The sequence below is a fragment of the Pseudonaja textilis genome, chromosome Z (genome assembly GCF_049901715.1).
Source record: "Pseudonaja textilis isolate UNSWEBS1 chromosome Z, rPseTex1.2, whole genome shotgun sequence".
Classification (NCBI taxonomy): domain Eukaryota; kingdom Metazoa; phylum Chordata; class Lepidosauria; order Squamata; family Elapidae; genus Pseudonaja; species Pseudonaja textilis.
Genome location: NC_142008.1, coordinates 131,404,331 through 131,418,918, shown reverse-complemented (window position 1 = coordinate 131,418,918; position 14,588 = coordinate 131,404,331). Strand labels below are relative to the sequence as shown.

Sequence of the window (14,588 nt, the reverse complement as noted above, 5' to 3'; positions counted from 1 at the left end):
AGTCTTCTTGTTTTGCTGTCTTTTCTTGTTGTTTCTCATAGTTCCAGATCTCCATTTCTAAGAATTGAAAAACTAAGCCAATAGAACCCTTCCCTTCTTGTGCATCTTCTTTGTACTTTTTAAGTTCTATTTTCAATTCATCCAAAAGTGATGCCATTGTAGAAATTTTTAAACAACCACCTGATTGATTTTAGTCATTCAAATATAATAACCAAAAATCCAAAAGTCACCAAGTAATCCAAATACACGCAAGCTGTTTCTCTTTGCTCTTTCTTTTTTTTTTTTCCACTTTCTCTTCCTGGGGTTACTATTTAGTTGCATAGTTTCAGTTAAAATGTATCTTTTAGAAGTCTTATTAAAAACTTTACTTTAGATTCTTTTAAAGTCCAGGCAGTCTCCTCCCTCTTCCAGATCTTGCCCTTATTCTTTTTCTCTCCCTTCCTGCTTATAGAAGAAAAAGTTTTTAATGTCCAGAAATTTTTATTGTCCCTTTGGCATTTAGTTATATTTTCAGCTTAATTGCCTATTGATACCAAAGCGGATTTTTCCAATTTCTTAGTCTCTTAGTTGTCAATATAAGGAAGGAGAGAGAGGGGGAAAAAAAGCCAAACCTTTCCCTTTTCACTTTCTTTCGCTGCTTCCGACTCTTCTTTGGGAACGATGTTATTTCTTGTAAAATTTAAATTCCAGGGTACCTTAGTTGTTGCTTTTTCAACTTAGCCCGGTCAGCCAAAACTTTCACTTCTTATCTTCCTCCTGCACGTTCTTTTCCGGTTGAGTTCTTCTTTGAGGTGGGCATTTCTGACCACCCCTCCTACCGCCTTCGGGAAAGGGAGTAATGGCCAGCTGAGGAGGAGAGATGCGGCTCTCCTCGACCCTGCTGGTGGTCTCTCCCCTCTTCACCACCTCTACAGGGTGGCTTAGCCCCGAAACCAGCCAGCTCGGGGTGCTCTAGCGGCAAGCCCAGGCAGAAACCATGCATGATCGCGGATTCCTGTCTGTCGTCGAAGATGTTCAAACCGGAAGTCCGAAAAGGCCAGTTTTGTATCACTGGAGCAGTGTTTTCTCAATTTTGGCAGCTTTAACTTGTGTGGACTTCAGCTCCCAGAATTCCCTAGCCAATGCTGCTGGGCACTGGGAGTTGAAGTCCACGCATCTTTGCCAAGGTTGAGAAAATGCTGCATTGGAGGCTATGTTCATCCAAAAGACCAGGTAGATGCTGGTACAAAACAAAAGGGGCAGAGTTGTGTGTAAACAAGGATCACATAATTTACTTCTTGCCTGCTACTCATGATAGTCACATGAAAAAACATGAAAAATTTTATATTCTGTTTTTGTAGCATTGGGAACTGAGTTACAATGGAGATATGAAGAACAAGAATTGCAATCAAACAGATTACAATGGACCTACTATGTAGGTCCAAAGTTGCAGAGCACCATTGTCAATATTACAATAGCTGAGAAATATTACAATTTATCTCCCTCCTCCGCAGCTCCTATTCAAATCCTGAACCACTGTTTGCTACAACTAGCAACTGTGGAGAAAAGAAAAATTTGAGTAGGAAATGGGTTTCAGGAATGATTAAACCCTCCTCCCATCCCTGTAGTACAGGCCTGTATCAAGGCTTCCTATCCTATGCCTTCTTTTTCAGTGGAAAAGGTGTGATGAATGCCAAAAACTGGACACAAATACTTAGGGTAATGTGTAGTTTGCCTTTCCTGGAGGGACACAGAACCTATTCTAGCTGGTTTCTGGGGTGATATGCAGAAACAGAGTAAACACTAAATAAGTGTAAATAGTACCAGGGTTTCCATCAGTAAGATAGATGTCAAAAAAGTGCAGATAAAACCACAACACATGTAAAAAGGGCTGGGGCTTTGATTGCATGGCTGTGTCAACTACCTTGATTTTTTACTCCCTCCTTATGCACAACCCTGGAATGACAGGACTGCACAATCCTATTTATGTCTCTCAGGAATAAGCCTCACTGAGTTGAATATTCAAAGCTACGTGGGTATGATAATAGAGCAGGGGCCTTAAATGTCACTAATCTTTTCAGGTATAATGGCAGTTGAGATGTCTTGATTGTTTCCATTTTAAGATGCTATCACCTTGTTGAAGCATCCTGCTAATAGGACATAGAATTATTTCTTAGAATATGCTGGTCTATAACCATAATAAAGATTTCGATTTGATTATTTCTCAGAAGTCGATAATTTGTGATCTTCCACAGCTTAGCTCCTAGCACCATTCTTCACGGCTGGTGATTCTGACCGAAGCTACTGTGAGTTTTAGTTTAGCTACATCTGGAAGCTGACATGTCCGGTGTAAAAAAGTGAGCTAGGCTTGAAGTCTGTAGTAAAGAGATGGAGTAAGAAACAACAAAAACAGAAATTACAATGGCTTTCAGAGGAAAGACGAGGTGGCACGAACAAAAACACAGAAGTTGGCTTGATAGAATGACCCTTCCTTCATGGCAGTTAGGTTACAGCTCAAGAATAGAAATTAATCCCAGGTCTGTCTTAAGGACATTGATCCTGGCAACCAAGTTGTTTTGGCAAAAGGGAAAATGAATCCATATCTCATGTAGCCAAATGCCAAGGCTGGAGGTTTCCTCTGCTCAAACAAAGCTTGTTTCATAGCAATGGTTTGTACTTGCTAAGCAAGGTGAGAAAACTTGAGCAGTTTGCTGCCTGACCTTTATGCCATATGGAGCTCATTCTTGCACAGCTTGTAGGATTGAGTGCTTCACACTGAGATGGCCTGGAAGGAATAGACTTCCTCTCTTGCAGTTGAGGTAGTGATTCAGTGACGGCACCGGATGAGACCCAGGGCTGGATTTTGCCAATGCCTTGGGGGTGCTTCTGGTGAAATTGGAGTTCGGGGTATATAGAACTTATTTTGGTTAATCTTTTGAAAACAAGATTGGACCAGCTAACCTTCAGATTATGGAAATAGTCCTCGACCTTTGACTGCAATTGAGTCCAAAATTTGTGTTGCTAAGTGAATTTTGTCCCGTTTTACAACCTTTCCTGCCACCACTGTTAAGTGAATCCCTGCAGTTGATAAGTCAGTAACACAATTAAGGGAGTCTGGTTTCCCGATTGGCTTTGCTTGTCAGAAGGTCTCAAAAGGGGATCATGTGACCTTGAGGCACAGCAACGGTCATAAATACAATAGAACCAGTTGCCAAGCATCTGAATTTTGATCATATGATCATGGGGATGCTACAGAGGTCATAACTGTGAAAAACAGTCATAAGCCACATTTTTTAGGGCCATTGTAATTTTGAACTATCACCAAACGAACTGTCGAGGATTACCTGTATCTTATTTTTAAACAAAGACCGGGGGGTTATAATTCGGTAGGTCTAAACCTGTCTTCCCAAATTTGATGCTCTCCAGGTATGTTCAACATTAACGTTCCATATCTCCAGCTAGCATTTTCAATATTTGTAAATAACATTCACCTATTTTACTGTCATTATCTTATTTTTCTGCCACCAGGTGAAATACTTAAAGCATTGGCACACAAGCAAGTATCTCCCATATATCCTAGCCTCGGCTTCTTTGATGTGCATTAGCCCAATGAAGGAAACTTGGTGTGTCTCTTTTTTGTCTCTACTTTCTATCGCAGGGGTGTCAAACTGGATTTCTTCGAGGGCCGGATCAGGATTGTAATTCTCCTCCATGGGTCGGTGAGGTGGGTGGGGAGAGAGACCGGATGGATGCCTCCTTGTCAGAAATTACTCCAAATAACAAAAACTTGGATCGGGAAAACACAGAGATTTTATTTGTAAGGTTAAATCAAAGCTGATAAAAGTTTTTTAAAAGCTGTTTGCAAAGAGCGGTAGGGTCTTAGCTTATCTCAACATGAGGTTTGAGCTAAGAACCACACCTTAAGATTTCAATACATTACGTTTTATAGTTTCTCTATCCCGACACCCCCATGCCCCTCCTACATCGGATCCAGTGACTGAGCACAGCTAATCCGAAACGCCTTATGCAGACCACGTCATCTCCTTCAACACCTCCCAATGACTACCCATCACATATTTTGCCAACATGGCTTTTTCTTATCTTACTTGTCATTAAGGAATGTCCCTTCAGCAGGGCCTCTTTCTAACGGTCCGACAACAAATATTTATTCCTAACACCCCACTTGTTACATATTAATGTTACATTCAGCCCATCTTCTTAGAACAACATAATGATTATATGCATTTCTAACATATTCACCTATGCAAAGTAAAAGTCTGGTAAACTTAAGCAGATGCTTTGAAAAACAAAATCTAACTTCAATTGTTCAAGGAAGTTAAGGTAATGTTTATCTTCTCCTATTGTCCCCCTAATTGATCCCTTTGGTCTTTTGTTATATCAAATGTGTGTGTGAATTGCTTTGACAGTTTGAGATACCTACCAATTCCTGGAGGAAATAGGGGTGGCATTACTTGATACAGGAGGATTAATTGATTGCAGGTACATGTTTAACAATGAGTAAATGCATTAGAAAATATATTTACAACAGGATTACATCAAGATAGCAAATTTCTATAGAGCAACTGTCTTCCTAATGCTATAGTATACTATTCTCTTCACCTACATTTTATTTTTGAATTTTCTTATTTCAAATATCCTGCAGCACCCTACCAGCCAAAACGGGGTGCGGGGGGGCACATGCAACCTTCCCCGCACTCTGTTTTGGTCAGAAGAGGCACTGCGGGCCAGTCCTTTAATACCCCGCAGGCTGGATGTGGCTCAGGGGTCTTGAGTTTGACACCCATGTTCTATCGGAATTTTTCTGAATCTGTGCTGTGCTGTTTGTGTCCTTCCTATAACCTGTTGCTGTTTGATAAGTGGGCTTTGTTCACTTTGTTACTTATGACCCTTTCTTGAAATTATGACCATTGCACCACCCCCATAGAAACGAAATGTGGTAGCAATTTGACTGAATGGCAATCTACTCACATTTATGATGGTTGCAACATCTTGAGGCCACATGATTGCAACTTGTTAGCTTGCTTCCAACAAACAGATCATTGGGGAAACCTGATACTCTTAGCGACCATGTGGTTCATTTAATGACCTCATTATTTGCTTAACGACTGCAGTAAAAATAGTTGTAAATTCAGATCCATTGATTCGGTGACTGAGGTTCCAGTCCCAGTTGTGGCTGGAAGTCGAGGACTATCTATAAACAAATCTGCAGTAGTTTTCCACAAATCAGTTTTTGCAAGCTTATTCAAAACATTTGCTGTGTTCAGTGGAGTGTATGGGATCAAAGCCTTAATGAGGCATTTGCTCTATTTTCTGATAGCCTATTAATAATTTCTTTTTGAAACACTGTTATAATAAAAATAAAAGCAAATGAACGGAAGGTTAAGAGTCTTTGAGCAAAGTGGGATCACAAGGTATATTGAAAGATAATGTCAGTAATGCTGAGCTTGGATTCAAAAGTATTTCAAGACAAAAGGGGTTATAAGTTTTTTAAAGATGCTCTGTTGCTTTTTCCCTGTTTCCTTCTTCAATATATATATATATATATATATATTTGCTAGAGTCAATACTGCTGCCAACAAAATCAATAGGCTTATGATGTCACTGGCTTCATCCATGCAGTCAAGTTCTCATTTGGGTCATCAATGAGATAAACATTTCTGGTAGTTGACTCTGGATCATCCTCAACTTATCACATCCATTTACTGACTGTTCAAAGTTACAACAGTACTGAAAAAAGTGACATGACCATTTTTTACTCTTAGACCAGGAATGGAACAACTTGCCACTGCCAACTTGTTGCAGTCAACTTGCCATGGCCAATTCACTGCAGGAGAACTCGGTGTGGGACAATTTAGCAATTTATTTAATTATTTAAAATAAATAAAATTTATTTTAATTTTTGCCATTCACATTTCATTCCGTCCCTCCTTTTGCGTTCTTTCTTTAGTTATTCTATTCCACCATTTCTTTGGTATTAGTGTAACTCTTGTCCCACAGCAAGATGTCCTGCAGTGAGTTGGCCATGGTGAATTGTCATAGAACCCTTACAACACATTGCAGCATCCCCATGGTCACATGATCAAGATTTGGATGATTGGCACCTGGCATGTATTTATGACGGTTGTAGTATCTTGTGCTCACAACGAGCAAAATCAATGGGGAAGCCAGATTCACTTAACAACCGTGTTACGAATTTATCAACTGCAGTGATTCACTTAACAACTGTGCCAATAAAGGTTGTAAAATGGAGTAAAACTCAGTTAACAACTGCCTTGCTTAGCAGTGGAAATTTTGGACTCGGTTGTGGTTGTAAGCCGAGGACTACCTGTAATTAATTGGTAATTTATTGGTCATTTTCATGTACTTTTCTTGGCAACACTGCAGAAGGGTTTTTTTTCCAACTTCCAGTCTGTTATTTTGGTTCCCTATCCAAGTATGAACCGTTTCGGTTTTTTTTAAACACGGCATCTAACAGCAGGCATTTTGCAATGATTATTTACTAATTAACAAGCCTAACTGCTAATTATATGATTAATGTCACAGCACTTTTGAATTTAGGAGCTGAAGAGCTGAACAAATCTCCTCTTCTCTCTCCCCCAAGACCCATCCTTTCCTAGGAGAAGAGGATTCCATTTACTTATAGGCTACTTTCATGTTGTGGCTGGAATTGGGAACAAGGTGAAGAATAGATGGGTGAAAAAGTGGATAAGGTCTGGGGAGAGAGAAGGGGATGTGTTCATTTATTGGAAGGATAGATGACCTTTGAGGCTGTTAAAGCTGTGCCCTGAAACACAAAGAAAATGGTTCTAAAGGACTAATGCAGGCTTGCTCATCCTAACAGAAATAGTTCAGTGAAAAATATTTTTTAACATGGCTGCTGAGACATTTATAATGAATCACAAAGTTGGAATCATAAATGAAGACCAGTCGGTAATGAAAGGGGACAAGCAATTTCTCATGCTGAAGAAAAAAATCAGTTACTAAGAATCCACCAGAGGGGACTAGAAAATAGGTAATTAAAAAACAGTTGGCAATGCTGAATTGAGTATGAAAACAGCTGATTTAAAAGGAAAGTTTCACAGCTAGTGCTGAAGAGCCCTGGCACGCTGCACCCCTTGCTAATTTCCCTGGTGGCAAAAGTTATATTAAGTTTTGATTAAAAGCTCCCCTTGAAAGGCCTGTGAATCAAAGCTCTCCTATGGATCAAACTGTCAGATTAGTTCATTGGACCAAATTGAGCTGGTGTTTTTGGATCAATTCAAAGAAATGGAGGATTTATGCTATTGCATGTTCCCTTTTATTAAAGTAAACAGCCGAAGCAGTTTGCTGATTTGAATTGCCCAGTCAACTCACCTCTTTGAATCAAATTGCACATTGGGATGAAGAACATTTGGAAGCTACAGCTGGTGCTTTTGGAAGCTACAATGGGCAATTTTGGGGCTCCTAGAATGACCCCAATAACAGCACTTCTCTGCGAGATGCATTAATTACCAGTCTGCTTCTGAATGCAATTTAAGCAGGCTTGGGCTGTTACCAGTTTGTTGGTTTGGGCGAACTAGTTGTTAACTTTATGGCCAGTTCGGTGAACTGGCAAACCCCACCGCTGGCTGGCCCCGCCCACTGCCCTCCCAGGAGTCCCTGCACAGTCCATTTTGGATCACAGGTAAGTGCAGGGCCCATGCGGATGCTCAGGGAGGGTGAAAAACGGGCCTCCAGAGAGCCTTCGGAGCCAGGGAAGGGCGAAAATGTCCCTCCCGCAGTCTGATTTTGCTCCCAGGGTGGTGCAGGAGGCCGACTAGGCCATGCCCATCATGGTCATGCCCACCCAGCAACCAGGCAGACAACCAGTTAAATTTTTTGAAGGCCACCCCTCAGGGGTGGGATTCAGATTCCTTAACAATTGGTTCTGTGGGCATGGCATAATTTGTGGATGTGACTTGTGGTCATGTGACTGGGTGGGTGTGGCTTGGTGGTCACGTGATAGTAGTGTAATAAAAAATTTCATTTATGTATTTATGTTTTTAGTATCTCTTCTACTTTTATGATTAATAAAAACAAAACCTATACTAAAAAATTATTAAAAATTAATTTTAAATATTTTTAGCACAGGCTTTGTTTTTATTAATCATAAAAGCAGAACAGATATTAAAATAAATAAATGCATAAATAAAAATTATTTTACTATTATTGTTACATGTTAATACTTCTTTTGTTTCTCCTTTGCTTTTTCCTATTAGGAAAAACATAAGTGTCAACATGTAACAATAACAGTAGTGTAACAAAAAATCATTTATGTATTTATTTATGTTTTTAGTATCTGTTCTATTTTTATGATTAATAAAAACAAAACAGATACTAAAAAAATAAAGAAATACATAAAGAAATTAAAAAAGCAACTTACCAAACATTAGGCAGGCAAGTTGGCTGGCCAGCTACACTGGGCTCCTTGGTCAGAACTAGTCTTTGGAGCTTGCTGCAGTGAGGACGGCTGGGCGGCCCGGGATTTGGCACTCAATCAGGGCTAGTGGCGGCAGCGGCAGGAGGAGGTAGGCAACTGGCAGGGCTTGCTGTTTGCCTCCTTGCTCACCAATCGGTGATGGAAGGCCAGGCAGCAACGGTACGGTGGGCCATGGGTGGGAGAAGATGGCAGCCAAGCAAAGATGGCCAAAGATGGCAGCTCGGCGAGGCAGGTAGGAAGGGCGGCTGGGCAGCCTGGGAGTCGGCACTTGACTGGGGCTAGCAGCGGTGGTGGCAGGAGGAGGTAGGCAATCGGTGGTGGAAGGCCAGGCAGCAACAGTGCGGTGGGTCGTAAGGGGAAGATGGCAGCCAGGTAAGGCAGACAGTGTTGGCGAGGGTGGCTTGGCAGTCCAGGAGTCGTTGGGACTCAACCAGGACTGGTGGTGGTGGCAGGTAGACGACCGGGGCTTGCTTGGAGGTCTCGCTTATCAATCCACATCTTCAGCAATAAAAGCCGGGCGAGGCAGGCAGGCTGGGTGAGGCTGGGTAAGTGAGGCTGGGCGGGTGAGGGCAGCTGGTGGTGGTGGTGACCGGAGCTTGCAGAGTCTTCACTCACACAATCGCTGCCTGCCTGCCTGGCACTGCTGCTGTTGCTGCAAGCCATTGATGGTGGTGGGTGGGAAAAGACAGGAAGCAATGTAGTGTACATGCACTATAAGGAGTGACTGAGCAGGGTGGAATGGGGCGGGCGGGGGGAGAATGCCGTTAACGATTGTTGTGCATGCGCACGATGTCACGCATGTGCGATAAGGACTGACTGGGCAGGGAACGGAGGAGCGGGTGGAGAGGGGCAGAGCCAGCCAGAGGCTGAACCGGTGTAAACTGGTAGAATCCCACCCCTGCCACCCCTGAATTCAAGGTGTTGCTGATCAACGTTAAAGCCCTTCATGGCATGAGTTCAGGTTGCTGGAGGAACCATCTCACCCCATGGTATTGGCCCATACCACTTGGGCCAGCAAAGGACACATGGTGATGTGGGCCCCATCAGCCTGATTATTTCAGCTGGTGGGGTCCAGGAGGAGGCCCTCCTCTGCTGTCGCTCCTGTCCTCTGGAACATCTTGCCACCTAATGTGAAATTGGCCTCAACCCTCCTATCCTTTCGTAGAGGGCTAAAGACATGGTTCTGCCAATTGGCCTGGGGCCCCAATGAGGAAACCTCACAGTGGAGGTGGTTGATCGGGTAACAACATATCTACCCACTCAGCCTCGCCCTCCCTGTGTGCCCTTAGGTTTTAAGGTAGATTTTAATTATTTAGTTTATTGAAAAAGATTAAACTATAAAATGCCAACATATTTAAAAACAAACAGACAAAACCCACAACAAAGAAGACATTAACAAAAATTGTTGTAAAAAGAAACAACATATATACACATAACATCTTTCGTAATTGAATGCTGATTGGTATAGTACAACAATTTTGGTTTCCCACCCCTTGCAAAACCATTTTATGTTTTAATTGTAAATATATAGACATATTTTTATGACTGTAAGCCGCCCAGAGTTATTCTATGAAAAGATGGGCAGCCATTAAATTTTATAAGTTAAAAAAAATAGGTTTTACGCATGCTATCTCCAATTTGAAGTGGGTTTTGGGTGTTTTGCATACCTCAATGAGATATCCTTGGACGATCTACATGGAGACCATGAGAATGGAACAGAATGTGAAAACTGCCATCTGGATTCTGCGTCAGAGCAGAATGAAGAAATGACTTCCATTCCAGACTCAAGGGCTAGTGTGAAAGCAAGTAAAGTAAAATGCAGCAAAAATCAAGTCTACGTAGACTAACAGATTTTTTTCTCTAATTTCTCTGCTCCCTTAAAAGACTGGCACATGAATGATACCCCAAGCCATTCCTCAACCAAATACAATACCCTCAGCTGCTCTCGTTCATTTCATAATCTCTCCCATCTGCCTCCATCCTACGAGTCAGCCATCAAGTCAGAACTCAACCGTTACTCCTCACTCAAACGATTGGGTAAGTTGCATTATTTACAAAAGGAACTGAGGAGTAGTTTTTTTTATAGAAGGTGACAAACCTTCTTGCAAGACTATTCCTTGGGATTAGTAGCTATTAATAAGTGATGTAACATATTTCTTCTCACTTATGTACTTGTTTCAAAATCTCAGTCTTTGACTTCTATTCCTTAGGTCCTACCTTTCCAGAGTTTTAGAATTTTAGCACCTGAGCCTTAAATTGCCACATTGAAATTCTCCAGATAGTTTGTGTGATTTTTCTGGCCTTTTGTGTAGAAGGAGAGTGTAATTTATCATGCCAGAGGGCATTCTGACCAAGATACATATTAGAAATTGTTCCATTCAGATATAAGTGAAAGGGCGTTTGTGTGTAACATGGATGTGTGTTTCTTTTTTCATAGCAAAAGAACTATAAATGAAAAATACTCTCTATCACACACACCCATGCCTAGTATATTTCTTTGTGATCCATTGTTTCAAGCGACTTTCTCCTCATTCTTCCTGTGGTAGTGATGGAACCCAGAAAAATGAAGTGAACAAGGAAAATAGTTTTATGTCTTTGACTTTTCAGTGAGAGCTGCGTTTGAGGAGATCTTGACCTCTGAATTAAGGCATCCTAGTCATTGTTTTAACTTTCTATAGCGCTCCGTAAAAATCTACATTTGGTGCTCTAGAGTATTATGGGATGTTTCCAAAGAGAGCACTGAACTACCACCAGTTAACTTGCAACTGTCAACCTGCTGGTATATGAGAATGAGTCGATTGGATGAATAATAGTACATGCAGTAAGTCCTACAAAGATTTCTATTCACCAGATTGCTATTAGTTTACCGATCTTTCTATATCAATGGAACAATCCAGTAGATAAATACATACTGCATTCCAATCACATTTAATGTGGCCAGCTAGTATAATCCCTTTTAGACCTAAGCTGTAGGATGGAGGAATACTTCTAAAGTACTGCAATACAATGTAAGGCTCCAGAAATACAAGTAATTCCCAAAAACCTTAGATGCATTTTTTAGAGATCTCTAGCAACTGTTATCAAACTGCAATTAGTAAGACAGAAAACAGAAATTATGAAATGATTTCATTTTCATTTTGTTTTACTATAAAATGAAATCAAATCCACATTTGATCTAACCACTGCTTTTTGCATTGTAGTTTCTGGCACAGCATTTAAAAGCCAAGTGGGACCTTCAGCCCAGAAGACACGGCAGACATCTGCTTCCTAAAGGGATCTATACCTTTGGGATTGTTCCTTCTGAGAGAAGGCAATCTTGCTATAATCTGAGAAAGAATAAAAAGAGAGCCATTGACAGGATATTGTATTCTATTCATGCTCCTTAAAATGGAAGACATGACAGTTCTGCACTAGACATAAGCTAACTATCTATGTCTCTAATGTTCCTTTCTCCTATTTTTAAATCTCACCTGTCCATCTCCCCATCATCCACTGACATCTCACTTTTTCTCCATATTTCTCAGCAGCGGAGAAGGACTTGGATGAATTCTATGCCAAGCGGAGGCACCTTGCTGAGTTGACTCGAGGGACGCTGCCCTTACATGCCATGAAAATGAACTACGATAGGGATAGCTACTCTGAGAAGTCACACAATCCACGGCGGGTCATGTCACAGGAACACATCCTTTCAGATGGTGGAAATGGAGGGGGAAGCTACCGCCCATCACATTATGACTACACCATTCCAAGAGAGCGTGTCATATCTCACGAGCGCCTTCTCTCCCGGGAAAACTTGCATTCTCAGGAGCATTTGCTTTCTCCAGAGCGTCTCCATCAACACACAGGTCCCTTCCAGGAGATGCACCTGGGCCATCAGAAGGCTCTTTCTCAGACCAATGTCTGTGCCAGTAGCACTCCCATGCTTGACCACCATCACATGATGATGAAAAACTCTCATCCCACGTCCAACAATTCCCCCAAGGCAACTGCTCCTTGGGAGACCAGCAGCAGTAGTAGTAACCAGGCAGCTGCTACCCGGCGCCAAGGTTTTGCATCTAAGAGGCAAAGTACCATTGATCAAGTCCAATTTATCCCGGGGCATCACCCAACCCAACACCTTCCTACTGGCAGCAAGAATGAGGTCACGGTGTGAATTGTCCCTTTTCCCCAACTCAGGTTGATTGGACTTTCCAAGGCCATATTTCTCTCCCTTTTTCTGATCCACCCCACCCTTTATTTGGTGCTCACTATCTTTTCTTGGGGTTCCCCCCCCTTGTTTTTAGTCTTGTAGCCTCCATCTTGGTTGATGTCAAGTCCTAGCCTGGTCTTTGCTAATGGCACTATCACAGTCTTCACTGGCTTTTGATTGGGTCCATTTGACCTGCCAGGTCCTGACAATCTTTGATGATGTTATTGGCTGCTGATATTTAATAATATCAGCATTACAGCTCATGTTAAGATGGGAGTATATCAAGGCCTGCTTGGTTTCATAGAAGGCATCAGTTGTGCAGTATTAGTCAATTTTTGAAGATGTCAAAATTAGTTGGGTTCATACAATTAATACTGCTACTATAACTTCCTGTGTCTATTGATGTTATTGCTGTTCAGGTTTGATGACATCAAGGCTGAATTGATTTTTATTGATCAGGCCTATGGATCCTTCCAAAGCCATGAAGATAGCTTTGCATAAGATCAGTTACTAGGCCCCATCAACCTTTGATTACAATATTAGTTTTGTCCATCAACATTTGATGGCATCATTGCTCTGGGTCTTGTCTCAGATTTTTGAAGACTAAAGACATCACTTGTGGATTTATGAGGTTGGCATCCTTTGCCTCTTACAATTCTAAGCGCTGTGAACATTGCCAATCTTTGTGGATGCTCAATTGACCAAGTGACACCATCAACGCCATCAATGGTGTCAACACTGTGGATTCTATCAGCTGCAATTCATATAAGCGCTGTGGGTCGTGTTGACCTTTGATGCCCTCACCATCAACCTCTGATGGTATCAACACTGTGGACTTTTGATGACATCAACACTGTCTGACTTATCAGTGGTAGGTGTTATTGGAGAAAGAGATTTGTTACTGTACTGGTTATGATAGAATACTGTAGGGTGTCTCATGTAGGTTCTATAGGGTGATGGGCAAAATCAGTCATGTTGATGTTGGAAGAGGCCATATCAACATTTCATGATAGTACTGCCAATCTTGATAACTAAGAATCCTATCAAGGTTCCAGTGCCTGTCACATCTTGATGATTTCAGCACAATGGACTCAGCCAATAGCTACAGATTTCAAAGTAGCCAGACTTGGCAACGATGTTGACTTTTAGTGATTTCATCACTGTACACCTCACTCATCATTGTTGACATCGCTGACTGTTTTTCAGCTCATCCACTTTGCATGAAGCCATTTCTATGGGGCTTCATCTTTTCGAGCTGGTTAACAACTTGGACCTGGTTCATATCAGCACTTTTATTGGAGACACCTGCCCTTAGTGGTGTACAGATGAAGGTTATTATGATCTTCTGATGATCTAGCTATCACTTTGCTCATACAGGGGTAAAGTGAATAGATGAGACCCTTCCACCTCTTCCTCTTCCTTCCAGATGTGCTGAAAGAAGGGAACGGTGGCCAACTTATCCTGTTGCCTCCAGTAACAAGTCTGGTCAGTGCTGAAGGTAAAGGAACTGGAGTATCACATAATACACAGCCCTTTGCCACTCTCATTCTATCCTTGTGTTGTAACGTGTCCATAACTCTAATGATAAAGACGTAGGGCACAATCAAGTCCACCCATTCTGCTGTACATATCTTTATATATTGCTTGCATTCCATTGATTTTTGTAGTGCTTTTTATTTACCTTCCCATTACAGGGGATGTCCATCCATATTGAATTTGTGAGTGTAGTTTTTTAAAAACTCTAGTATTTCAAATGCGATCATTACAAATAAACTTCATTGTAACCTACCTGCTTTCTTTCCAACTGTGCATCCTCTGTGATGCTCAGAATGCTTTAAAAAAAACCTTTATACATTACATATTTTGAATGGTCTGTTCTTTTTTTTTAAGCAAACAAAGATGTAAAAAGTATGGCAAACATCCAGTGGGCCACAGTGTTTC

General features: G+C 41.4%; 1 protein-coding gene across 1 annotated transcript in view; it reads left to right on the top strand.

Annotated features, from left to right (window-relative positions):
• SHISA7 (shisa family member 7) overlaps nucleotides 1-12,848 on the top strand; it is a 43,570-nt gene extending 30,722 nt beyond the window's left edge. The window contains exons 4-5 of the mRNA XM_087918187.1: nucleotides 10,343-10,495; nucleotides 11,983-12,848. Coding sequence (XP_087774313.1) covers nucleotides 10,343-10,495; nucleotides 11,983-12,611 — 782 coding nt within the window. The 3' untranslated portion in view covers nucleotides 12,612-12,848. The remainder of the gene's footprint in view (nucleotides 1-10,342; nucleotides 10,496-11,982) is intronic.
• Nucleotides 12,849-14,588: the final 1,740 nt, after the last annotated feature.